The sequence below is a fragment of the Vidua chalybeata genome, chromosome 5, assembly GCF_026979565.1.
Source record: "Vidua chalybeata isolate OUT-0048 chromosome 5, bVidCha1 merged haplotype, whole genome shotgun sequence".
Taxonomy (NCBI): Eukaryota; Metazoa; Chordata; class Aves; order Passeriformes; family Viduidae; genus Vidua; species Vidua chalybeata.
The window spans coordinates 68,969,967-68,995,436 of NC_071534.1; the positions used below are offsets into that span (position 1 = coordinate 68,969,967).

General features: G+C 50.3%; 3 protein-coding genes across 10 annotated transcripts in view; all 3 read right to left on the reverse strand.

Moving 5' to 3' along the window:
- Nucleotides 1-1,096: 1,096 nt before the first annotated feature.
- Nucleotides 1,097-12,439, reverse strand: LOC128788379 (endonuclease domain-containing 1 protein-like). 2 transcript variants are annotated; one of them, XM_053943378.1, is made up of 4 exons: nucleotides 11,108-12,439; nucleotides 7,094-7,145; nucleotides 4,727-5,048; nucleotides 1,097-2,727 (listed from the first exon to the last, which is right to left on the reverse strand). In XM_053943378.1, the coding sequence occupies exons 3-4, from the start codon at nucleotides 5,012-5,014 to the stop codon at nucleotides 2,167-2,169; spliced, it is 849 nt and encodes a 282-aa protein (XP_053799353.1). In that variant the 5' UTR covers nucleotides 5,015-5,048; nucleotides 7,094-7,145; nucleotides 11,108-12,439; the 3' UTR covers nucleotides 1,097-2,166. The 2 variants fall into 2 exon arrangements, with proteins under 2 accessions (XP_053799353.1, XP_053799354.1); XM_053943379.1 differs by lacking the exons at nucleotides 7,094-7,145; nucleotides 11,108-12,439 and adding an exon at nucleotides 6,598-6,686.
- A 1,160-nt stretch (nucleotides 12,440-13,599) lies between these two features.
- On the reverse strand, nucleotides 13,600-19,836 carry LOC128788381 (endonuclease domain-containing 1 protein-like). The gene is made up of 3 exons (XM_053943380.1): nucleotides 19,504-19,836; nucleotides 17,222-17,540; nucleotides 13,600-15,222 (listed from the first exon to the last, which is right to left on the reverse strand). The coding sequence occupies exons 2-3, from the start codon at nucleotides 17,504-17,506 to the stop codon at nucleotides 14,662-14,664; spliced, it is 846 nt and encodes a 281-aa protein (XP_053799355.1). The 5' UTR covers nucleotides 17,507-17,540; nucleotides 19,504-19,836; the 3' UTR covers nucleotides 13,600-14,661.
- A 1,265-nt stretch (nucleotides 19,837-21,101) lies between these two features.
- LOC128788384 (endonuclease domain-containing 1 protein-like) overlaps nucleotides 21,102-25,470 on the reverse strand; it is a 162,157-nt gene continuing 157,788 nt past the window's right edge. For all 7 annotated transcript variants that reach the window (XM_053943388.1, XM_053943387.1, XM_053943385.1 and 4 more), the window contains 2 exons: nucleotides 23,607-23,925; nucleotides 21,102-22,470 (listed from right to left, as the gene is read on the reverse strand). In XM_053943388.1, the coding sequence (XP_053799363.1) occupies nucleotides 21,925-22,470; nucleotides 23,607-23,891 (831 nt within the window). In that variant the 5' untranslated portion in view covers nucleotides 23,892-23,925 and the 3' untranslated portion in view covers nucleotides 21,102-21,924. The remainder of the gene's footprint in view (nucleotides 22,471-23,606; nucleotides 23,926-25,470) is intronic.

The window sequence follows — 25,470 nt, forward strand, 5'->3', positions numbered from 1 at the left end:
TTGCCCTTGGAGCGTTTTCTCCCAGTCCTTCTGTCAACTCATGAACCTTTTATTAATTTTTTTTCTCTCCTCTGTCCAGCTGTGGCAGGGGAGGCTGAGTGAGCAGCTTTTGTGGGTGCCTGCTGTTTGCCCAGTGCCAAACCAGGGCAGCTGGTCAATCAGGCAGTGGTTCCAGAGCCTGGAAATGGAGGGCAGTGGGCATGGCATGAGTCATGGTGAGGATGAGTGTGGTCCCAAGCCCCAGCCAGTGTGCAGAGGTGGGGGAGCATGTCAGAGGGAGCCCCCTGAGGTCCAGCAGAGGTGTCTGCAGAGGAGCAGACAGCCTGAAATCACTCGGATGCTTTCATCCCATCAGGGGCTGTGTCAGCATTTGATCCCAGCAGAAAAAATCCATCCAGGCAGAGGACCTGGGATTGCAGGAGCTGTCCAGCAAAGGGGGTGAGAGTGATGTGCTCACTTTGTTCTCCTAAAAGCCAAATCCTCTCCTAGGTATCTGTGCAGCCCAGCTGGCACAAGGCAGGGCTCTTGCTGCTGTGCCCAGTGGGTGTTGCCCAGGATCCAGCAGCACATCAGCCAGCCCCAGTGGGGCTCTCCAAAGCTCAGGGCAGCTGCAGTGGCCCAGGGGGCATCTCTTTCTGCAGCTGAGGCAGGCCTGGAGCCCTGCTGGCTGCAGTCACAGCGGGGACACCAGCACACCTGGAGACACCTGCTTGGGGCTGCCTCACTCTGCACCTCCACCAGAACCTGTGTTTTAGTGCAGCCCCCAAACAGGTCGATCCTGGCTGAGCAGTGAGACCCAGCAGGACAATGAACAACAGCTCCTGAGCTGAGAAGTCCAGTCCCAAGCTGGCACCTCTGAAAGTGACACAGCTTCTAGGAGCTGTTGGCACCCCGGCCCACTTTGTTCATGCCATTCACAGGAGAATAACTGGGGTCAGATGCTGACACTTGTGGGGGTGTTATGGCATCCTCTGATTGCATTTGCACACCCCATGTCCTGCAAGGATGCTCTGGGCACTGTGACTTTACTGGTGGTTGTAGAAATTTCAGTGGGAAGCAACTTGTGGTTTATAGAAGACGTGACCCTGCAATCCAGCACTGCAGCAAGGAACTTTTATTGCAAGCTCTTGCAAACTACATGATGTGGCACACCTTGATCTTTGACAACCATTGAATACATTTGCCCAAATCAATTTCCCGTAAATCTGCAGAAAAGCTTCAGAAGCAGAGCAGAGGATGAAGGTGTCCAAGGAGTGCACCACAGGAATTTAGCTTTGGCTGCTCAAAGCTTTCTCTGTGTCTGAGGCCGAAGCCTGCCTGTCTGATACAACAGCTGCTGCTCTCAAGGTGCAGTTTCCAAAGCAAGCAACCAAAAGCATGTCCCAGGATCACAGAATCACTGAATTGTTGTCTTTTGGAGGGACTTGTCAGGATCTTCTAGTGCAGACCCCAGGCTCCAGCAGGAGCAGCAAGAGCAGGTTGTCCATCACCATGTATTGTTGGGGTTTGGGTATCTGCAGACATGGAGATCTCCAGAAAAGATCTCTGGGCAGCGTGAGGTGCCCTGGTCCCACAGCCTTGCTAAGGAGGTGAGGGACAAGTCAGCTGCACACTCTCGGGGACAGCTGAGGAGCAGAGGACCCGTTCCTGAGAGCTCTCTCCTGAGAGGGGCAGCAAAGCAAAGCAGCTGGAGGCTCTGCCCACAGCTTTGTGCCTTTGAGCAGAGGAGGAGGTGCCCTGAGGGACAGAGCTGGAAACACACCAGAGAAGGAAGCAGCACAGACGCTGCAGAGGACATTTGTCCCTTACCTAAAGGACCTCGATGAGGGCTGGAGGGGGTCTTTGGACAAGGGTATGGAGTGACAGGAGAAGTGGGAATGGTTTCACACTGATGGAGGGCAGGGCTAGATGGGATATTATAACCAAGTAAATTACCCTGAGCAGGCTGTGGTATGAGTAAAAGTTACCCAGAGCTGTTTTGACTGCTCCATCTCTGGAAGCGTTCAAGGCCAGGCTGGGGAGGGCTTGGAACATCCTGGTGTAGCGGGAGGTGTCCTTTACCATGGCAGGCAGGTCGGAATGAGGTGATTCCTAAGGTCTCATCAAGAGCAACTCATTCTGTGATTCTGTGATTCTAGGACATGTGGAAATGCCACCAAGCCTCTTCTAATGAGGATGTGAGCTTTGTTCCCGGGGACAGGCATTGTTGAACAGAGTAACCATTCCCCCGTAGAGATTGGTCAACCTCTTCTCCAGCTCCCCCAGGCTGAGGACCTCCACCTCATTCTTGTCGTTCTCAGCGATGGCCCCCCAAGCATCTTTGGGCCCTGTGTCCCCCAGACAGCAGGCAGCTGACCAGATGTGGCTGGGTCTGTTAACCCTGCCTTCGGAGACGTAGGTGTTCCCAGGCACAGCACCCGTGACAACGTAGGTGCTTGTACAGTCCTTGGTCTTTTTGTTCATTGTTTTAAATTCGTAGGCGTTCCACTGGCCATTGTTGAGACTGCTGTCCTGGGGCACTATGTTGGTGAGGGTGAAGGTAGCCATCTTGCCTTCACTACTATCCTGATGGCCACTGGGGCTCAAATGGCCACGGTCCAAATCCTTCAGGTCTTTGTAGTCATCAAGGACAGCCTGGCTCTCTTTGATTTGGTCTAAAGTGAATTTTTGTTGCTCTATGAGGACCGACTCTTTTTCCATCTCCTTAAGACTACTTTTACCTATGAGCTGGCGAGGGAAAGAGAAAGAAGTGTTAGAATGGGGAATGGGAATAATGAAGAAGATTTCCCTGGAGCAGAAGTCTCTGATGGTCAAGATCCCATTTTTTGCCATCTCAGTGTAGGAAAATGTAAGAATCTGAGAGAAATCATACACATGCCCCTCCTGCATGAATGCAAGAGCTTTAAAGAGCAAGCAGCTCAGAATCTGACTGCTCTCAGATTGACTTGTGGCCTTTGTGAACCAACCTGCAGCCTATGCTGGGAGCATGGATGGATGCATGAGACCAGGAACATTTCCCACTCCTAGGATTGAAAGGAGACTTTGCTGAGACACCTTCCCTGCCAAAACTGCTTCCCTTTCCTCCTGTCTCCACAGCCCAAATCTGCCCAGGGCTCTCCCTGGATCCCCTCACTCCCCGCTGGGATTCTGTGATTCTGTGATTTTATGTGTGGTTGCTACAGGTGTAGCCCAGTCCTGGAACACCAGAGTTTACCTCCTCTGACCCCATACTCAGGCAGTTGTGTCAGGAAATCAGTCCTGGAGCTGAGGTTTCCCTGGGAGGGCTACAGTTCGTTCAAGGATGAAGAGTTTTGCTCACTAAGCAAAAAGATCTCAATGTGAATGGAATCTGTTACAGCAGTGCTGAGAATGTGTCTCAGAGCTGATCTGGGCCAGGGAGCATTTTCTGCAGCATCACAGAAAAGAAGTTACAAATGATCATCCTCTGAGTGGGGCCTGAAACTTCAAAAGAGTCCTGAAGAACTGAAATATTCCAAAAAGGCCTCTGGAGAAAGTTAACAAAATCAAAGCCTTTTTGGGTGGCCTGGGTCCAAGATCCAGGAGGAAAATGCCAGATTGGATAGGGCTTGGAGCATGCTGGTCTAATGGCAAGTGGCCTGGCCCACTTGCAGGGGAGCTGGGCTGAGATGGTCTTTAAGGTTCCTTCCAACACAAAGCATTCCATGATTCTCTAAAAAGAGAGAATGGGGAGGCTGCAGTGGTGCAAGACTAGATGAGTTGCTTGAGTTCCTATGTGTAATAAGATGCTTCTGTTTTTCATAACTTCAACATCATTTTATAATCTTCTGGGAAACATACTTAGCCTTCATGTGGAGTAAGGCATGGGGCTTCCTTCTCAGGCACACCTTCCCCCAAATGCTGTCCTGCTGCTCTGTCCTTACCAAGGACAGGAATTGCCTCTTTTTCTCTTCTGCAATTGGCGTGGCCTGTTCTACTGAAGTTTGCCTGAAGGACATTTGTGAGGGCTCTAGAGCTTGTGGAGTTCTGTCTGACTGCTGGATCCTTCTGGAGCAAGCCTGAGCCAAAGGTGCTCGGGGTCACTGCCCATGGATGGAGATCTCACCCTTGTGAATGGACCAACACTGATGCTCCTCACTTTCCACTGCCTGAAATGTCTCTCCAGAAATCCCTCCACAGTTAACCTGACCCTCTCATCTCCAGTGCCTTTTCCCCCAGGGCTTTGTCCCTGGGCCATCTCACCCCCTTCTGAGTTTCTCCTCACTTCTCTAACACCACTCACAAAGCCTGTTTGACTCTTGTCTGGGAGCAGATAAACTCTGCCAGGGGTGCAGAACAGCTCAGGGCAAAGTGGGGATCAGATCCCAGCAGGACTGTTGGTCCCTCACGTTTAGCCTCTCCTGGATGCCTTTTCCCATCACTTGGCCAGCCAGCACAGCAGGGCACAGGGAGGGGAAGCATTTGACTTTGTCATGAAAGCAAAGAAATCTGATTTGCTGTTCCTGTCAGGTGAAGGCAGAGAGCTGGGCACCTTTGGGATATGATTCATCTCATCCTCCTGCTGATGTCTCAGATGCATCAGAGGAGCCATGTGGTGCAGGGGTTTGAAGTTGAGTGAGGACATTCCCATCCTGTGTGGCCATTTGCATGTGTGTAGTGGGGTGTTAGGAAATAGAAGTGATAATTTAAATGCTGCAGCTCACCTCTGAGTGGCTGGAGGGTGATGTCCTGTAAGAGAGACACTCACCTGGGGCTCAACAAACCACCACGAGTGAGGTCTCGTGGCATCTCCAGGCTTGTATTTGTAGGCTGAGTACACTGGAATTCTCCTGTCTCTGTCATACAGGGTGGCATAGTGATATGAGTTCATGTAGCGCTGACAGATCCAGGCTGGGTTCTTTGGATTCAGGACTTCATTTGGGGTGGTCCCAGCATAGAAGAACTGAGGACAGCTTGTGAAGGATGTCACCACCTCGCCGTGTCCCAGCCAGAGGCAGCTGGCCAACACCTGCAGCAGCAGCAGCAGCCCCAGCATCGTGGGAGGATTTCAGAGAAGGGCTCTTGCTCCCCTGGAAGGCAAATGCAGAGGGACACTCAGCTGGAGAGAGCTGGTCATGGCCTGGAGCCTTTTTGTGCAGGGGGACAGAGCTGGCAGAGGAGGGGATTCAGAGAGACCAGGAAAGGAGTAATTTCTGTCCTCCTGGATATGGAAAAGTCAGGGAGGAAATAAGGGTAAAACCTAAAACAGTCTTTAGGAGCCCAGAGGAGGCAGCAGTGGGAGAGCTCAGCCTGTAGGAGGAAAGAGTCAAACCCACCAGGACTGCAATCAGGTCTTACAACAAAGTGATCTAGCAACTGAGGCACAGCCTGGGACAAGGTCACATTTCCCACCTCCCTCCTGCTCTCAGCACCTTCCCACAGCAGACACCTGCAGCTGGGCACGCACTCTGCTCAGCCCCCTGCAATGCTGAGCTGGGCTTTAATCTCCTGGGGCGTTGGGCAGGCAAAGAACAGCAATGCTGCACTTCCTACATGTCTCTGGCCCCATGCAGGTTCACACAGACACTCAGCTCTTCCAGTCAGACCCAATACTGAGCCCCAGATGATCCACCTGGGTCCTGCCTCTCACGTGGCCTTGGCAATGGGTGTCCTGCTGCTCACCTTGCATTTCCACGTTATCCAACCCCAGACTCTGAACTTGCAGACACATGGAGAGAGCAAATGAAGGGACCAAGCAGATGGTAGCAGCAGGCACAGGGGTAACACCTCTATCTTATCAGCACAATGGCTGCTGCAATGCAAGCACTGAGGGGCAGCTCTTCCCCTGGTTGCTTGGGATTCCTGCTGATGCCCATCTTCAGCTTTGCTGATTGATGTGCCTGTACGGTCAAAGGCACCGTAGCAGGAATTTCTTGGACAGCCACCTGTCCTATTTTGTCTTTCTTAGTGCTGATGTGATTTTCAGCAGTCAGTAAGGTCATTCCCTATAGAGAAAACTGATGAACAGTTCCCTGGGATGCGGGCAAGCAAGCAAGGGGCTTTGTCTCCTTTCAGAGGCAGCAGAGGTTTGGGAGAGCAGGGATGCTTCCATTTGCACTAGCAGACACTCATTGGAGTGATTTAATATCATCAGCATTTGGAATAAAGCAGCTGGGACAGGCAGTTCAAAGGGTTCCTGGGAGAGAAAGCTGCCACAGCCTGTAAAGCACAAAGCCCACCTTGGGCTGGGAAGGGTCTGAGCTGAGGACTGCTGAAGGCTTGACAAGTCCCCTTGCACATTTGCTCTTTTCTTCTTCTTTTCTTCTTCTATTCCCTGACCCTCATCTCTCCATTTCAATGGGATTCAGGATGTTGATCTGCACACAGCCTGCTCTGACCCAAGATATGTGCTCCTATTTCTCATCCCTGGATCGGGAATGTGGTGACCAATGAGCTGGAAACTGAGAACTGGAACTACAAGTCGGGATTTTTTACAGGGCTCTGCAGAGCATGCCCATAGCTGCCCCAAATCAAGCAGAGAAGTGTGTGAAAAGTCCTTCTGCATGACCCCTCCTTGAAATTAAAATAGATCTCACTAACACAATATCTAACTTAACAGATACATAGAAAACAACCTACCGTGAGAAGGAGCGGCACAGGATTCTGCTCATAGTCCCAAAGTGACAGAGGAGTCTCAAATGCCTCAGCTCCAGTCTCAGACTGCCTGGGTTTATCTGCTCTCCAGGGAGAGACAGTTGTTTGATTTCCCAAGAAGCCTTTCGAGTGAATTTTGCCAGGTGTTCGGACTGCACCTCTGTTTGACCAGAGGTTTTTGCTAGTCACGGGTGGAGTTTTATTGCTGAATAATCTCGCCCTTCCCTCCTATTCCACAGTTCAATATTTATTTTCAGATGAGCTAGCTTGAGTTTATTTCCCAAATCATTCCTTCTGTCCTGGCCCTCCTGACTGACAGAAAATACTAATGTCCTGCAAAATTCAGTGCATGCATATGCTCTGATTGCTCCTTGGAGCGCAGCAGCTGCAGCACAGGCTTTGCCGATATATATATTTATTCTGAAACTCAGGAAAGATTGTGAATCTTGGAGTCAATGGTGAGGAAGGAGCAAGAGCTTACCTTGAAGCAGAGTCTCAGAACAGGCAGCTGTACTGTTCCTTCTGTCTTCTTCCTGGAGAAAGAATTGTTTGAATCCTCAGGAGTTGCACTGCAATATATACCCAGTAACAAATTTGCCCCTTCTTATAAACAGGAAATTCCACCGAATTGAGAAGTTTTCTATTTTCACACAGGGGGTATGTTCACACCCATCGTGAAATGTTTTGACAGTTGTTTTTCATGGTTTCCTCAGAATTTCTCCCAACATTGCTGACTTGCAGCATGGTATGTCAGGATCAGCCAACAGGGTCTGGTCACTTCCTTGGTCAATTCATCAATTCCCCCAGCTGCAGCTGCTGCTGCTCCAGCACCGACACGTGTTCCTGTTCCCAACAGAACATCTCTGGTGACATTGGATGGACTGGCCTGTCTCTGAGTACACTCAGATATTCACAGTCTGCTCTTCTGCAGCCTCCCAGAACATCATTCCGATGGCCAGGCTACAAATATTCTCTTGCCTGATTGCCATGGCTTTGTATCAGCTTCATCCCAGCAGCCTGGGAAGCAGAAGGCTCTGGGGATACCTCAGAGCACCTGCCAGTACTTTTGGGGTCTACAGGAGAGCTGGAGAGAGACTTTGCACAAGGGCATGGAGCTGATGGCTGTGCTGGGTTCAGAGTGAATTGTTTTGACAGTGGCAGGTATGGGGCTGTGTTGTGGAGTTCTGCTGAACACAGAGTTGATAACACAGGGATGTTTCTGTTATTGCTGGGCAGAGGTTTGACAGAGTCAAGGCCTTTTCTGCTTTTTGTGCTGCCAGGCTGGCAAGGAGGCTGGGGGTGCTTGGGAGGTTGGGAGGAGACACAGCCAGGACAGGTGAGCCCAACTGAGCAGAGGGATATGCCAGGCCATGTGACATCATGCTGATGATTTAAAGGGAGGGGAAGGAGGAGGAAGGAGGGGGCATTTGGAGTGCTGGGTTTTGTCTTCCCAGGTAACTGTAAGGTGGGATGGGGCCTGCTCTCCTGGAGGTGCCTGAGCACCTTTCAGTCCATGGGAAATGGTGAAAGAATTCCTTGATGTGCTGTGCTTGTGTGCACAGCTTTTTCTTTCCCTGGTAAACTGTCTTCATCTTCACCCTTGAGTTTTCCAGCTTTGACCCTTCCAGTTCTCTGCCTGATCGCAGTGGTCAGGGAGGGAGGGAGCGGCTGCTTGGGGCGTGGCTGCTGGCTGTGGTTAAACCAGGCCATTAGGACAAGGTGAAATGGCTTGAAATGAAAGGAGTGTGGGTTTAGATTGGATATGAGGAAGATATTTGTTACTGTGGGGGTGGTGAAACCCCAGCACAGGCTGCCCAGACAAGCTGAGACTGCTCCATCCCTGGAAGTGACCATGGCCAGGTTATCCCTTGGAGCAAGCTGGGATAGTGGAAGGTGTCCCTGTCCATGGGAGGGTATGGAAGTAGCTGGTCATTGAGGTCCATTCCAAACCAATTGTTTTGTCATTCAATGATCATTCATTCACTCAAAACTAAACTGGACCCATTTTCTTCCATTTCCAAAATTCCAGGACTAATAGAATGGTGAGTTGGTTGTTACAACGAGAAATATCCAGAAGAAATGTGTTAGAGCAAAGTTCATTCAAACAAACTGGTTGAGTCCTGTGGTTTCTTTTGTCTCGGTTAACTTGGATTGATACCTTAAACAAAGTGGGGATTAGCCAGAATGAGGGAGGGGGCCAAGAAGGAGCAGATCTGGTGGAGGAGGGACTAATTCCTCCTTTCTGATGGGGCCCAACTGACAAAACAAAGCAGGGCCCAACAGTGGTCACATCATCATCAGAATGGGCCATAAACCATCAAAGACCCCTAAAGCATCCTCCAGCTCCAAAGTGATGCATGACACAGTGTGAAACCCCTCCCAGGAAAAGTGGGGCAATCCCACATAATCCTGAATGCACAGAACCCGTTGAAGTCTTTGTTGCACAGACCCCCACCCCCAAAGGTGCAAGAGTGAGGACACCAAAGTCTGAAGCCTCCTTGCTGGATCCATGAGGATATCTTGTTTGAGCTGTTGGCACCCCGGCCCACTTTGTTCATGCCATTCACAGGAGAATAACTGGGGTCAGATGCTGACACTTGTGGGGGTGTTATGGCATCCTCTGATTGCATTTGCACACCCCATGTCCTGCAAGGATGCTCTGGGCACTGTGACTTTACTGGTGGTTGTAGAAATTTCAGTGATCACAGAATCACTGAATTGTTGTGTTTTGGAGGGGCTTGTCAGGATCTTCTAGTGCAGACCCCAGGCTCCAGCAGGATCAGCTAGAGCAGGTTGTCCAGAATGTTCTCTGCAGCATCTACAGGTGTGGCACAGCAGCTGGGCAGCAGCATTCCTGAACAAACACCTCCTCACCTGACCCTCGGAGGTTCTTGCCTGATGTTCCTGTGCCAAAGTGCTGTTGCCCATCAGCAAGAGACCTTTTGCCCAGGTCCAGGAAGTGAGAAGCACAATGCAGGGAGTGTAACAGAAACCCACCCAGATATACAACAGATAAGCAGTTCCTCAGAAATCAGAGGTGTAACCTTACAATGTGACCTTATAAAAGGTGCCAAACAGGAAAGTTTCTTTCTTGGATGGACCAAAGGATCTTTACCCAGCTGCTCCCTCAAGCAGAGACCAAAAGATGTCACTGTCTTCATTCTCCGGTTTCCTTCTTTTTTGGGACAGCATATGGCAACATGTTCAGTCCCCAGAAAGTGAAGCCTTGATGTTTCTGGAGAAGGACTAAGCAAGCTGCATGATCCAAACACACTTTGCAGTGAAGTGGCTGGAGGTCGCAGTGTCTCCTCACAGCTGCCAGCAAAAATAATTTTTCCTTAGTGGCTAAAATCCCTGTGACACACTGGAGCTCAGAGCTCTCCCCAAAGATGGACAGACACAGAGCAACCTGCAAAATTACCCTCCCGTGTCAGTGCAGCTGCATCTTCCCAGGGAACACAGGTGCTTCCCAGCCCACCGTGGGCATGGACCAGCTCTGGGCTCAGCAAAGGGCTCCATTCCTATTCCCCATTCACAGCAGGCTCAGCAGAAAACGGGGCAATCCCAGATGAAAGGTGCCTGGCAGCATGCTTGTGGAGCTGGGGCAGCCCTCTGCTCAGCTCCAAGCTGGGCTCCTGTGAGAAGCACAGAATTATTGATGTTGGAAATGGCCTTTGGGATCATGGAGTCCAACCCCTGATCAAATACCACCGGGTCAAGTGGACCATGGCACTGAGTGCAACATCCAGTCTCCAGGGACTGGGATTCCACCACATCCTCAGGCAGTCCATTCCAACGTTGAATCACCCTTTGCATGAAAAAATTCCATCTGATGTCCCCCCAGAATGTCCCCTGGTGCAGGTTGAGGCCTTGTCCTCTCATGGTCTCGCTAGGAGAAAACCCTGCCTAGGAGAAAACGCTGTCCCCCACGTGGCTGCACCCCCTTTTCAGGGAGCTGTAGAGCAAAATAACCTCTCAGAGCCCCCTCTTCGGGGCTAAAGAAGCCCAGCTGCCTCAGCTGCTCCTCACAGGCCGTACCCTGCAGGGCCTTCACCAGCTTCATGGCCTTTCTCTGCACTGCCTGCACTGGTGGCCTCGGCCTGTGGATCCAGCCTGTCCAGATCCCTCTGCAGAGCCTTCCTGCCCTCCAGCAGGCTGAGTCTCCCACCAAACTTGGTATCATCCGTGATCTTGCTGTGAGTTTGCTGGATCCCCTCATCCAGATCATCAGTAAAGATATTAAACGGGTCTAGGCCCGACACTGGTCCCTGGGGACGCCGCTTGTGGCCGGGCACCAGCTGGATGTGGCACTGTTCCCCAAGGCTCTCTGGGCCTGGACATCCAGACAGCTCCTGACCCAGCCAAGAGAGCATCTCTCCAAGCCATGGGCTGACAGCTTTTCCAGCAGAATGCTGTGGGAGATGGTGCCAAAGGCTTTGTTGAGGTCAGGGTAGACACTTCCACAGCCTCCCCCCTCATCCACTGGGCCAGTCACCTGGTCATCAAAGGAGATCAGGTTTGCCAGGCAGGACCTGCCTTTCCTAAAGCCCTGCTGGCTGGGACTGATGCCTTGCTTATCCTGTATGTGCCGTGTGACCACACTCAGGACAATCTGCTCCATAACCCTTCTGGGAAGCGAGGACAGGTGGACATGCCTGTAGTTCCCCAGATGCTCCTTCCAGCCCTTCCTGGGGATGGTGTCACAATGGCCAAACTCCAGGCATGTGGGACCTCCCCAGTGACCCAGCACTGATAGAACTGCTGGAATGCAACAGTCCTCAGGCATGAAATAAGGCAGAGTCCAAGCTGATCCTTTTCTCTGTTGGGTTTCCCATGTGTTTCACAAGCTTGCTGTGGATGGCAGGGCACTTCTGATTACTGCCAGGGGTGAAGGTCCTGGGAAGAGCCTGAGAAGCTGATAGAGCTGGCACTGATGGGCTTGGGCTGTTGGTTTTGCGCAGCCCGGTTCTTGGTATGGGGGGGCCACAGAGGTGGCTTCTGTGAGAAGCTGCTAGAAGCTTCCACCATGCCTGGCAGATCCAGTCCTGATGGCTCTGATGATGGACGTGATGCTGGCCACAGCCTGGTCAATTAGAGAGGTTGGTAACACCTCTGCAAGAACATATTAAAGAAGAAAAATCAAAACAAAGCAGGGTGTGGTTTTAAGTCCAGCCAGAGAAGAGGAGGAGGTGAGAACATGTGAGGGAGAGAACATGGAGACACCAGGGTGAGTGGAGAAGGAGGGGGAGGAGGTGCTCCAGGCACAAGAGCTGAGATTCCTCTGTAGGCCGTGGTGAGACAATGATGAAGGAGCTGTTCCCCTGCAGGCCATGGGCATCCACGAGGGCTGCAGAGATCCACGCACAGCCCATGGGGATCCACAGAGAATGCACAGATCCACCCACAGCCCATTTCAGAGGTGCCCACACTGGACTGGGTGGATGTCTGGAGGAGGCTGTGATCCAATGGCAGCCACGGTTAAGAGAGTGGTCCCCTGCTCCCAGGATGGAGCGGCCTGTCCTTGGAGGACTGCACCCTGTGGAAGAATGGCCCATGCCAGGGCAGTTTTGGGAGGACTGTGTGCCTGTGGGAGGGACTCAGGTTGCAGCAGTTTTGGTTGGACTGCTGCTTGTGAGAGTGGAGCCACACTGGAGAAGTTCAAGGAGAACTGTCTCCCATGGGAGGGACTCCTCTCCCTGAGCATTGGAAGAAAACCTTGGGTGATGAACTGACCAAACCCCCCCCCACTCTGTCTCCCTGTGCTGTTGGTTGGAAGGAGGGAAGAGTTGAGGAAAGAAAAGGTGTTTTGAAGGGCTATTTTATTTTTCATTATCCTCCTCTGATTGTGTTTGTAATAAACTCACTTTCTGTCACTAAGTTGGACATGTTTTGCCCTTGGAGCGTTTTCTCCCAGTCCTTCTGTCAACTCATGAACCTTTTATTAATTTTTTTTCTCTCCTCTGTCCAGCTGTGGCAGGGGAGGCTGAGTGAGCAGCTTTTGTGGGTGCCTGCTGTTTGCCCAGTGCCAAACCAGGGCAGCTGGTCAATCAGGCAGTGGTTCCAGAGCCTGGAAATGGAGGGCAGTGGGCATGGCATGAGTCATGGTGAGGATGAGTGTGGTCCCAAGCCCCAGCCAGTGTGCAGAGGTGGGGGAGCATGTCAGAGGGAGCCCCCTGAGGTCCAGCAGAGGTGTCTGCAGAGGAGCAGACAGCCTGAAATCACTCGGATGCTTTCATCCCATCAGGGGCTGTGTCAGCATTTGATCCCAGCAGAAAAAATCCATCCAGGCAGAGGACCTGGGATTGCAGGAGCTGTCCAGCAAAGGGGGTGAGAGTGATGTGCTCACTTTGTTCTCCTAAAAGCCAAATCCTCTCCTAGGTATCTGTGCAGCCCAGCTGGCACAAGGCAGGGCTCTTGCTGCTGTGCCCAGTGGGTGTTGCCCAGGATCCAGCAGCACATCAGCCAGCCCCAGTGGGGCTCTCCAAAGCTCAGGGCAGCTGCAGTGGCCCAGGGGGCATCTCTTTCTGCAGCTGAGGCAGGCCTGGAGCCCTGCTGGCTGCAGTCACAGCGGGGACACCAGCACACCTGGAGACACCTGCTTGGGGCTGCCTCACTCTGCACCTCCACCAGAACCTGTGTTTTAGTGCAGCCCCAAACAGGTCGGTCCTGGCTGAGCAGTGAGACCCAGCAGGACAATGAACAACAGCTCCTGAGCTGAGAAGTCCAGTCCCAAGCTGGCACCTCTGAAAGTGACACAGCTTCTAGGAGCTGTTGGCATCCCGGCCCACTTTGTTCATGCCATTCACAGGAGAATAACTGGGGTCAGATGCTGACACTTGTGGGGGTGTTATGGCATCCTCTGATTGCATTTGCACACCCCATGTCCTGCAAGGATGCTCTGGGCACTGTGACTTTACTGGTGGTTGTAGAAATTTCAGTGGGAAGCAACTTGTAGTTTATAGAAGACGTGACCCTGCAATCCAGCACTGCAGCAAAGAACTTTTATTGCAAGCTCTTGCAAACTACATGATGTGGCACACCTTGATCTTTGACAACCATTGAATACATTTGCCCAAATCAATTTCCCGTAAATCTGCAGAAAAGCTTCAGAAGCAGAGCAGAGGATGAAGGTGTCCAAGGAGTGCACCACAGGAATTTAGCTTTGGCTGCTCAAAGCTTTCTCTGTGTCTGATGCCAAAGCCTGCCTGTCTGATACAACAGCTGCTGCTCTCAAGGTGCAGTTTCCAAAGCAAGCAACCAAAAGCATGTCCCAGGATCACAGAATCACTGAATTGTTGTCTTTTGGAGGGACTTGTCAGGATCTTCTAGTGCAGACCCCAGGCTCCAGCAGGAGCAGCAAGAGCAGGTTGTCCATCACCATGTTGGGGTTTGGGTATCTGCAGACATGGAGATCTCCAGAAAAGATCTCTGGGCAGCGTGAGGTGCCCTGGTCCCACAGCCTTGCTAAGGAGGTGAGGGACAAGTCAGCTGCACACTCTCGGGGACAGCTGAGGAGCAGAGGACCCGTTCCTGAGAGCTCTCTCCTGAGAGGGGCAGCAAAGCAAAGCAGCTGGAGGCTCTGCCCACAGCTTTGTGCCTTTGAGCAGAGGAGGAGGTGCCCTGAGGGACAGAGCTGGAAACACACCAGAGAAGGAAGCAGCACAGACGCTGCAGAGGACATTTGTCCCTTACCTAAAGGACCTCGATGAGGGCTGGAGAGGGTCTTTGGACAAGGGTATGGAGCGACAGGACAAGTGGGAATGGTTTCACACTGATGGAGGGCAGGGCTAGATGGGATATTATAACCAAGTAAATTACCCTGAGCAGGCTGTGGTATGAGTAAAAGTTACCCAGAGCTGTTTTGACTGCTCCATCTCTGGAAGCGTTCAAGGCCAGGCTGGGGAGGGCTTGGAACATCCTGGTGTAGCGGGAGGTGTCCTTTACCATGGCAGGCAGGTCGGAATGAGGTGATTTCTAAGGTCTCATCAAGAGCAACTCATTCTGTGATTCTGTGATTCTAGGACATGTGGAAATGCCACCAAGCCTCTTCTAATAAGGATGTGAGCTTTGTTCCCGGGGACAGGCATTGTTGAACAGAGTAACCATTCCCCCGTAGAGATTGGTCAACCTCTTCTCCAGCTCCCCCAGGCTGAGGACCTCCACCTCATTCTTGTCGTTCTCAGCGATGGCCCCCCAAGCATCTTTGGGCCCTGTGTCCCCCAGACAGCAGGCAGCTGACCAGATGTGGCTGGGTCTGTTAACCCTGCCTTTGGAGACGTAGGTGTTCCCAGGCACAGCACCCGTGACAACGTAGGTGGTTGTACAGCACTTGGTCTTTTTGTTCATTGTTTTAACTTCGTAGGCGTTCCACTGGCCATTGTTGAGACTGCTGTCCTGGGGCACTATGTTGGTGAGGGTGAAGGTAGCTGTCTTGCTTTCTCTACTATCCTGATGGCCACTGGGGCTCAAATGGCCACGGTCCAAATCCTTCAGGTCTTTGTAGTCATCAAGGACAGCCTGGCTCTCTTTGATTTGTTCTAAAGTGAATTTTTGTTGCTTTATGAGGACCGACTCTCTTTCCATCTCTTTCAGACTACTTTTATCTATGAGCTGGCGAGGGAAAGAGAAAGAAGTGTTAGAATGGGGAATGGGAATAATGAAGAAGATTTCCCTGGAGCAGAAGTCTCTGATGGTCAAGATCCCATTTTTTGCCATCTCAGTGTAGGAAAATGTAAGAATCTGAGAGAAATCATACACATGCCCCTCCTGCATGAATGCAAGAGCTTTAAAGAGCAAGCAGCTCAGAATCTGACTGCTCTCAGATTGACTTGTGACCTTTGTGATCCAACCTGCAGCCTGTGCTGAGAGCATGGATGGATGCATGAGACAAGGAACATTTCCCACTCCTAGGATTGAAAGGAGACTTTGCTGAGACACCTTCCCTGCCAAAACTGCTTCCCTTTCCTCCTGTCTCCACAGCCCAAATCTGCCCAGGGCTCTCCCTGGATCCCCTCACTCCCCGCTGGGATTCTGTGATTCTGTGATTTTATGTGTGGTTGCTACAGGTGTAGCCCAGTCCTGGAACACCAGAGTTTACCTCCTCTGACGCCATACTCAGGCAGTTGTGTCAGGAAATCAGTCCTGGAGCTGAGGTTTCCCTGGGAGGGCTACAGTTCGTTCAAGGATGAAGAGTTTTGCTCACTAAGCAAAAAGATCTCAATGTGAATGGAATCTGTTACAGCAGTGCTGAGAATGTGTCTCAGAGCTGATCTGGGCCAGGGAGCATTTTCTGCAGCATCACAGAAAAGAAGTTACAAATGATCATCCTCTGAGAGGGGCCTGAAACTTCAAAAGAGTCCTGAAGAACAGAAATATTCCAAAAAGGCCTCTGGAGAAAGTTAACAAAATCAAAGCCTTTTTGGGTGGCCTGGGTCCAAGATCCAGGAGGAAAATGCCAGATTGGATAGGGCTTGGAGCATGCTGGTCTAATGGCAAGTGGCCTGGCCCACTTGCAGGGGAGCTGGGCTGAGATGGTCTTTAAGGTTCCTTCCAACACAAAGCATTCCATGATTCTCTAAAAAGAGAGAATGGGGAGGCTGCAGTGGTGCAAGACTAGATGAGTTGCTTGAGTTCCTATGTGTAATAAGCTGCTTCTGTTTTTCATAACTTCAACATCATTTTATAATCTTCAGGGAAACATACTTAGCCTTCATGTGGAGTAAGGCATGGGGCTTCCTTCTCAGGCACACCTTCCCCCAAATGCTGTCCTGCTGCTCTGTCCTCACCAAGGACAGGAATTGCCTCTTTTTCTCTTCTGCAATTGGCGTGGCCTGTTCTACTGAAGTTTGCCTGAAGGACATTTGTGAGGGCTCTAGAGCTTGTGCAGTTCTGTCTGACTGCTGGATCCTTCTGGAGCAAGCCTGAGCCAAAGGTGCTCGGGGTCACTGCCCATGGATGGAGATCTCACCCTTGTGAATGGACCAACACTGATGCTCCTCACTTTCCACTGCCTGAAATGTCTCTCCAGAAATCCCTCCACAGTTAACCTGACCCTCTCATCTCCAGTGCCTTTTCCCCCAGGGCTTTGTCCCTGGGCCATCTCACCCCCTTCTGAGTTTCTCCTCACTTCTCTAACACCACTCACAAAGCGTGTTTGACTCTTGTCTGGGAGCAGATAAACTCTGCCAGGGGTGCAGAACAGCTCAGGGCAAAGTGGGGATCAGATCCCAGCAGGACTGTTGGTCCCTCACGTTTAGCCTCTCCTGGATGCCTTTTCCCATCACTTGGCCAGCCAGCACAGCAGGGCACAGGGAGGGGAAGCATTTGACTTTGTCATGAAAGCAAAGAAATCTGATTTGCTGTTCCTGTCAGGTGAAGGCAGAGAGCTGGGCACCTTTGGGATATGATTCATCTCATCCTCCTGCTGATGTCTCAGATGCATCAGAGGAGCCATGTGGTGCAGGGGTTTGAAGTTGAGTGAGGACATTCCCATCCTGTGTGGCCATTTGCATGTGTGTAGTGGGGTGTTAGGGAATAGAAGTGATAATTTAAATGCTGCAGCTCACGTCTGAGTGGCTGGAGGGTGATGTGCTGTAAGAGAGACACTCACCTGGGGCTCAACAAACCACCACGAGTGAGGTTTCTTGGCATCTCCAGGCTTGTATTTGTAGGCTGAGTACACTGGAATTCTCCTGTCTCTGTCATACAGGGTGGCATAGTGATATGAGTTCATGTAGCGCTGACAGATCCAGGCTGGGTTCCTTGGATTCAGGACATCATTTGGGGTGGTCCCAGCATAGAAGAACTGAGGACAGCTTGTGAAGGATGTCACCACCTCGCCGTGTCCCAGCCAGAGGCAGCTGGCCAACACCTGCAGCAGCAGCAGCCCCAGCATCGTGGGAGGATTTCAGAGAAGGGCTCTTGCTCCCCTGGAAGGCAAATGCAGAGGGACACTCAGCTGGAGAGAGCTGGTCATGGCCTGGAGCCTTTTTGTGCAGGAGGACAGAGCTGGCAGAGGAGGGGATTCAGAGAGACCAGGAAAGGAGTAATTTCTGTCCTCCTGGATATGGAAAAGTCAGGGAGGAAATAAGGGTAAAACCTAAAATAGTCTTTAGGAGCCCAGAGGAGGCAGCAGTGGGAGAGCTCAGCCTGTAGGAGGAAAGAGTCAAACCCACCAGGACTGCAATCAGGTCTTACAACAAAGTGATCTAGCAACTGAGGCACAGCCTGGGACAAGGTCACATTTCCCACCTCCCTCCTGCTCTCAGCACCTTCCCACAGCAGACACCTGCAGCTGGGCACGCACTCTGCTCAGCCCCCTGCAATGCTGAGCTGGGCTTTAATCTCCTGGGGCATTGGGCAGGCAAAGAACAGCAATGCTGCACTTCCTACATGTCTCTGGCCCCATGCAGGTTCACACAGACACTCAGCTCTTCCAGTCAGACCCAATACTGAGCCCCAGATGATCCACCTGGGTCCTGCCTCTCACGTGGCCTTGGCAATGGGTGTCCTGCTGCTCACCTTGCATTTCCACATTATCCAACCCCAGACTCTGAACTTGCAGACACATGGAGAGAGCAAATGAAGGGACCAAGCAGATGGTAGCAGCAAGCACAGGGGTAACACCTCTATCTTATCAGCACAATGGCTGCTGCAATGCAAGCACTGAGGGGCAGCTCTTCCCCTGGTTGCTTGGGATTCCCGCTGATGCCCATCTTCAGCTTTGCTGATTGATTTGCCTGTACAGTCAAAGGCACCGTAGCAGGAATTTCTTGGACAGCCACCTGTCCTATTTTGTCTTTCTTAGTGCTGATGTGATTTTCAGCAGTCAGTAAGGTCATTCCCTATAGAGAAACTGATGAACAGTTCCCTGGGACGCGGGCAAGCAAGCAAGGGGCTTTGTCTCCTTTCAGAGGCAGCAGAGGTTTGGGAGAGCAGGGATGCTTCCATTTGCACTAGCAGACACTCATTGGAGTGATTTAATATCATCAGCATTTGGAATAAGGCAGCTGGGACAGGCAGTTCAAAGGGTTCCTGGGAGAGAAAGCTGCCACAGCCTGTAAAGCACAAAGCCCACCTTGGGCTGGGAAGGGTCTGAGCTGAGGACTGCTGAAGGCTTGACAAGTCACCTTGCACATTTGCTCTTTTCTTCTTCTTTTCTTCTTCTATTCCCTGACCCTCATCCCTGGATCGGGAATGTGGTGACCAATGAGCTGGAAACTGAGAACTGGAACTACAAGTCGGGATTTTTTACAGGGCTCTGCAGAGCATGCCCATAGCTGCCCCAAATCAAGCAGAGAAGTGTGTGAAAAGTCCTTCTGCATGACCCCTCCTTGAAATTAAAATAGATCTCACTAACACAATATCTAACTTAACAGATACATAGAAAACAACCTACTGTGAGAAGGAGCGGCACAGGATTCTGCTCACAGTCCCAAAGTGACAGAGGAGTCTCAAATGCCTCAGCTCCAGTCTCAGACTGCCTGGGTTTATCTGCTCTCCAGGGAGAGACAGTTGTTTGATTTCCCAAGAAGCCAATAGAGTAAATTTTGCCAGGTATTTGGACTGCACCTCTGTTTGTCCAGAGGTTTTTGCTAGTCACGGGTGGAGTTTTATTGCTGAATAATCTTCCCCTTCCTTCTTATTCCACAGTTCAATATTTATTTTCAGTTGAGCTAGCTTGAGTTTCTTTGCCAAATCATTCTTTCTGTCCTTGCCCTCCTTACTGACAGAAAATTCTAATGTCCTGCAAAATTCAGTGCATGCATATGCTCTGATTGCTCCTTGGAGCGCAGCAGCTCCAGCCCAGGCTTTGCCTATATGTATTTATTCTGAAACTCAGGAAAGATTGTGAATATTGGAGTCAATGGTGAGGAAGGAGCAAGAGCTTACCTTGAAGCAGAGTCTCAGAACAGGCAGCTGAACTGTTCCTTCTGTCTTCTTCCTGGAGAAAGAACTGTTTGAATCCTCAGGAGTTGCACTGCAATATATACCCAGTCATAAATTTGCCCCTTGTTATAAACAGGGAATTCCACAGAAAAGAGAAGTTTTCTATTTTCATTCGGGGGTTATGTTCACACCCACCCTGAAATGTTTTTTCAGTTGTTTTTCATAGTTTCCTCAGAATTTCTCCCAACTTTGCTGATTTGCAGCATGGTATGTCCAGATCAGTTAAATATATACCCAGTAACGAATTTGCCCTTTCTTATAAACAAGGAATTCCACAGAAAAGAGAAGTTTTCTATTTTTATTCACAGGAGTTTGTTCATACCCACCCTGAAATGTGCTGACAGTTGTTTGCCATAGTTTGCTCAGAATTTCTCCCAAATTTGCTGACTGGCAGCATGGTATGTCAGGATCAGCCAACAGGGTCTGGTCATTTCCTTGGTCAATTCATCAATTCCCCCAGCTGCATCCGCTGCTGCTCCAGCACCGACACGTGTTTCTGTTCCCAACAGAACATCTCTGGTGACATTGGATGGACTGGCCTGTCTCTGAGTACACTCAGATATTCACAGTCTGCTCTTCTGCAGCCTCCCAGTACATCATAGCTATGTTATCCTATAATTCCTTCTGTTTACAGAAGTCCTGGAATAATAGAATGATGTGTTGGTTGTTACAACCAGAAGTATCCAGAAGAAGTGTGTTAGACCAAAGTTTGTTTAGACAAATTGGTTGAGTGCTGTGGTTTCTTTTGTCTCGGTTAACCTTGGATTGATACCTTAAACAAAGTGGGGATTAGCCAGAATGAGGGAGGGGGCCAAGAGGAAGCAGATCTGGTGGAGTTGGAGCAAATTCCTGTTTTCTGATGGGGCCCAACTGACAAAACAAAGCAGGGCCCAACAGTGGTCACATCATCATCAGAATAGGCCATAAATCATCAAAGTCCCCCAAAGTGTTTCCCAACTCCAAAGTGATGCATGACACAGTGTGAAACCCCTCCCAGGAAAAGTGGGGCAATCCCACATAATCCTGAATGCACAGAACCCGTTGAACTCTTTGTTGCACAGGATCTCACTCCCAAAGGATCATGAATGAGGACACCTGCATTTGAAGTCTCATTGCAGGAGCCATGGAGATATCTTGTAAGAGCTGTTGGCACCCTGGCCCACTTTGTTCATGGTCATTTGTATGAGAAGTAAGTGGAGTCTGATGCTGACACTTGTGCGGATGTTATGGCATCCTCTGGTTGTGTTTGGATGCCCAATCTCCTGTGAGCATGGGCACTTTTACTTTCCTGCTGGTGGAAATTTCACTGGGAAGCAACTTGTGGTTTATATATGAGGTGAACCTGGAATCCAGCATGGTAGCAAGTAAACTTTGTTGTGAATGCTTGTGTTGGGTCCGAATGAGGTAAAGGTCACAGCCCTTATAGTGCTGTGCTGGTAGCTCTCATTCTGCCCACAAAACCACTTTCAAGGAAAAGAGACCACCCTGCAAGATCCCTAAATGTACATGGCCAAAAGGAATAACAAAAATCAGAAAATATGTAAAATTCCACAAGGTTTTATTAGTAAATTACACACTTGGCATGGAAATTGTTATGTTAGTCCCTAAACTACTCTATAAGCAGGTGGCAGAATGTACTGAAGACAGGTTTCTCACTTCCTAATGGAAATTAGGTATCATGTGAAGTCTGCTCTCTCAGACCTTCCTGGAAATGAATCAGAGGCCTTTGGGAGGCTTGGGTTGTCTTGTTCCCTTCTACAGTCCATTTGTCCCTCTCTATTCTATTCTGGTGAGACCCCACCTGCAGTGCTACCTCCAGCTCTGGGATCCACAACAGAAGAGAAGGAGACAAAGCTGTTGGAGTGGAGTCCACAGGAGGCCACAGACTTCCTCCAAGAGCTGGAGCACATCTGCTCCAGAAAGAGGGTGAGAGAGCTGAGGTTGAGGGAGCCTGGAGAAAAGAAGGCTCTAAGGACAACATGGACCCCTTCCAGTGTCTAAAGGCTTTCAAAGAAGAGAGGGACTTTGGACAAGGGTATGGAGTGACAGGACAAGAGGGAATGGCTTTAAACTGAAAGCAGGTGGGGTTACATTAGATGTTAAGAAGAAATTCTTTACTGTGAGGGTGGTGAGGCCCTGGCATAGGTTGTCTAGAGAAGTTGTGGCTGCTCCATCCCTGGAAGTGTTCAAAGCCAGGTTGGACAGGGCTTGGAGCCACCAAGGATAGTGGAAGGTGTCTCTGCCCATGGCTCAGGAGCTGAGACTACATGGATGGTCTTTGAAATTCCTTCAAACCCAAACCATTCTGTGATTCTATGACATGTGGCAAAAGCTCCTGACCCCATTCCACCCAGGATGTGAGGCTTATTCCCGGGGACAGTCACTGTCAAACAGGGAAACCTGTCCCCTCCCATACAGCTCAGTTAACGTGTCCTCCAGCTCCCCCAGGGTGAGGAGCTCAACCTGGTTCTTGTCATTCTCAGCGATGACCGCCCAAGCCTTTATGTGGTTGTTGTCCACCACACAGCAGGCAGCTGACCAGAGGTGGCTGGGTTTATTAACCCTCCCCTTGGCGATGTAGTTGTTCCCAGGCACAGCACCCACAATGGCATAGGTGATTTTACAGCCCTGGGTCCTCCTGATCATAGTTTGCTGCTCGTAGTTGTTCCAGGCGCCGCCATTGAGTTTCTCATCCTGGGGCACTATGTTGGTGAGGGTGAAGGTAGCCATCCTGCTGCTGTAGTCGTCGTGGTGGCCATTGGGGTTCAAATGGCCCCGGTTCAAACCCGTCAGGTTCTTGTAGTCATGAAGGATAGCCTGGCTCTGGCTGAGTTTCTCTAAGGTGACATTGTATTGATTTAAGAGTGTCCACTCTTTTTCCATAGTTTTGGGAAAAGTTGGGCCAATCAGCTTGACACACAAAAAAGAGGAAAAGGCGTTAGTATTGGGGATGAGGATAATTGAACAGACATTCCTAGAGCAGAAGTCTCAGAGTGTCAAGATTTTGTTTTTTGTCTGCTCCTGATGTGGTACAATACCAGATTGCTTGAGTTCCTATGAGGAACTGAAAGTGCAATCAAACTGCAAATATTCTTTTATTTCAGAAATTCATTTCACATTTAGTGCATTATATTTAGCCGTTCTTTGTAACACTGCATATGGGCTTCTTCTGTGGTTCATTTTCACCTAAATCAATCCTGCCCCTCTGTCCTTACCAATGACACGAATTTCCTCTTTTTGTGCCCGTTATTTCCTTGGCCTGTTTTCCAAACATTCTGAAGTTTGACTGAAATATATCTGGGAGAGCTCTGTTGGTTTCAGAGCTCTGTCTGACTGCTGGATCCTTCTGGAGCAAGCCTGAGCCAAAGGTGCTCGGGGTCACTGCCCATGGATGGAGATCTCACCCTTGTGAATGGACCAAAACTGATGCTCCTCACTTTTCACTGCCTGAAATGTCTCTCCAGAAATCCCTCCACAGTTAATCTGACCCTCTCATCTCCAGTGCCTTTTCCCCCAGGGCTTTGTCCCGGGGCCATCTCACCCCCTTCTGAGTTTCTCCTCACTTCTCTAACACCACTCACAAAGCCTGTTTGACTCTTGTCTGGGAGCAGATAAACTCTGCCAGGGGTGCAGAACAGCTCAGGGCAAAGTGGGGATCAGATCCCAGCAGGACTGTTGGTCCCTCACGTTTAGCCTCTCCTGGATGCCTTTTCCCATCACTTGGTCAGCCAGCACAGCAGGGCACAGGGAGGGGAAGCATTTGACTTTGTCATGAAAGCAAAGAAATCTGATTTGCTGTTCCTGTCAGGTGAAGGCAGAGAGCTGGGCACCTTTGGGATATGATTCATCTCATCCTCCTGCTGATGTCTCAGATGCACCAGAGGAGCCATGTGGTGCAGGGGTTTGAAGTTAAATGAGAAGAATCCTGTCCAGTGTGTTCATTTGCATGTGTGTAGGGAAGTGGGAGGCAATCGAAAAGTTGGGTTAAATGCTGCAGCTCATCTCTGAGTGGCTGGAGGGTGATGTGCTATAAGTGAGACACTCACCTGGGGCTCAACCAGCCATGTTTTAGGTCTTTTGCCAGGTCCAGGCTGGTAGATGTAAGCAGAGTAGACAGGAATACGCATCTTCCTGTCGTACAGGGTGGCAAAGTAATACTGGTTCTTGTAGCGCTGGCAGATCCAGGTTGGGTTCCGTGGCTCCAGAGCTTCATTTGGGGGGATCTCCCGGAAAAAAAACTGAGGACATGAAGTTTCAAAGGACTTCACCACCTCGCCGTGTCCCAGCCAGAGGCAGCTGGCCAACACCTGCAGCAGCAGCAGCCACAGCATCGTGGGAGGATTTCAGTGAGGGGCTCTTGCTCTCCTGGAAGGCAAATGCAGAGGAGAGGACTATGAGAGACCAAGGAGGGGGTAAATTCTGTCCTCCTGGATATGGAAGAATCATCAGCACTACAGGCTTGTGCAGAGATAAAAGGATAATGGTAGAGAAGTTACAGGGGAAAATTTGGTTGCTTGTCCCTGGATGAAACACAGTCAGCATACCTGGCCTTCTATACACAAAGAGGACTAAATCTAAGGTGAGCCTAAACAGCAGGTGGAGTGGAGCGGAGACATCATGGCCAGGCTCTGTCAAAACCCTTGCAGAGGAGACACCTCGGTGGTATTTTCTGGCTGATCGTCTGTGTGGCAACTGAAAACCATGGGAGACAAATGAAGATGTCCTGCTGCCGAATCAGGAGCCAGGGCAAAATTCCTCTCCTCGGACTGACGCACATCCCCATCCCAAGGTTACTGCAGGTACTTTATTGAGATATCCACCCCCAAGGCATGAGAGCCCCTCACTGAGAAAGATGTATGACTACATGCAAACACCTCCTAAATGTAAAGAAATAGTATAAAAGTGAATTAAAAATGGAGAGAAGTGATGGGAGACTTCATTGTAACTTCTGGGATCAGTTGATGGGCTGAACCTGCCTTCTCTCCCTTAGGGATGCCTATTGGGTAAGAATCCTTCTTTATGCATGCTGAATGATTACCTCAAGCCAGATTTTGTTGGGGATTAAAGCTTATTAGTATGTTGTTCTGAATTAGTATCTCACTTTGAATATCCTTCTGCAGTCAGATACTTTCACTGGCAAGCCTCAAACCTCAGTCTGTCACAGTTTTATTAATAGTGTTATTCTGCAAACAGTTAAAGTGAGTCCTTCAGGAGTGCTGGTGGTTTCTGGCAGTGGCTAAAGGTGTGGAGACCCAGGAGGGTCTTCTCTGGTTGGTGTGTGACTCTGAACAGGTCAGTCAAACCCTCCAACCCAGAGAACTGCTCAGTGAAGGCTCCCTACCACGGGACACCAACAGACTGAGAAGGGTTTTGGCTTTCACGTGGCACTGACAGACTGAACACACACTAAAGGTTTGAGCAAATCTCCCTTTTTCACAAGAGAGGGTGAAATCTAAAATAGGTTTTAGGTGCCCAGAGGAGGCAATGGTGGGGGCATAGTCTGTCTGAGGGGTGTTACAAACTCACCCAATGCCTAAACAGCTCTCACGGCAAAATTATCATGGAACTGAGATATGGCACTGGGACAAGGTCACCTTTTCCAACCTACCTCAGTTGGTCAAGAGCTCAGTTTTGCACTGACACTGGAGAAAAAAGCCTTCAACAAAACAGGGCCAGGAAGCCACTGCTTCCAAACATGATCTCATAGAATTACAGAAGAAACTGAGTTGGATTGGACCCATCAGGACCACTTGGTCCAACTTCTGGTCCTGCACAGGACAGTCCCAGAAATCCCACCATGTGCCTGACAGTATTGTACAAACACATTTTTGTACAAACACATTTTGTACTCAGGCAGGTGTGGTGATGTGACACTTCCCTGGGGAGCCTATTTCAGGGTTCAACCACCCT

Bases quoted from the DNA above. Each gene is read 5' to 3' on its own strand.
- LOC128788381 (XM_053943380.1), bottom strand. From the start codon at position 17,506: ATGCTGGGGCTGCTGCTGCTGCAGGTGTTGGCCAGCTGCCTCTGGCTG. The intron at 15,223-17,221 runs GTGAGTGTCTCT...TTCCCTCGCCAG, and splicing joins GGTGGTTTGTTGAGCCCCAG to CTCATAGATAAAAGTAGTCT.
- LOC128788379 (XM_053943378.1), bottom strand. From the start codon at position 5,014: ATGCTGGGGCTGCTGCTGCTGCTGCAGGTGTTGGCCAGCTGCCTCTGG. The intron at 2,728-4,726 runs GTGAGTGTCTCT...TTCCCTCGCCAG, and splicing joins GGTGGTTTGTTGAGCCCCAG to CTCATAGGTAAAAGTAGTCT.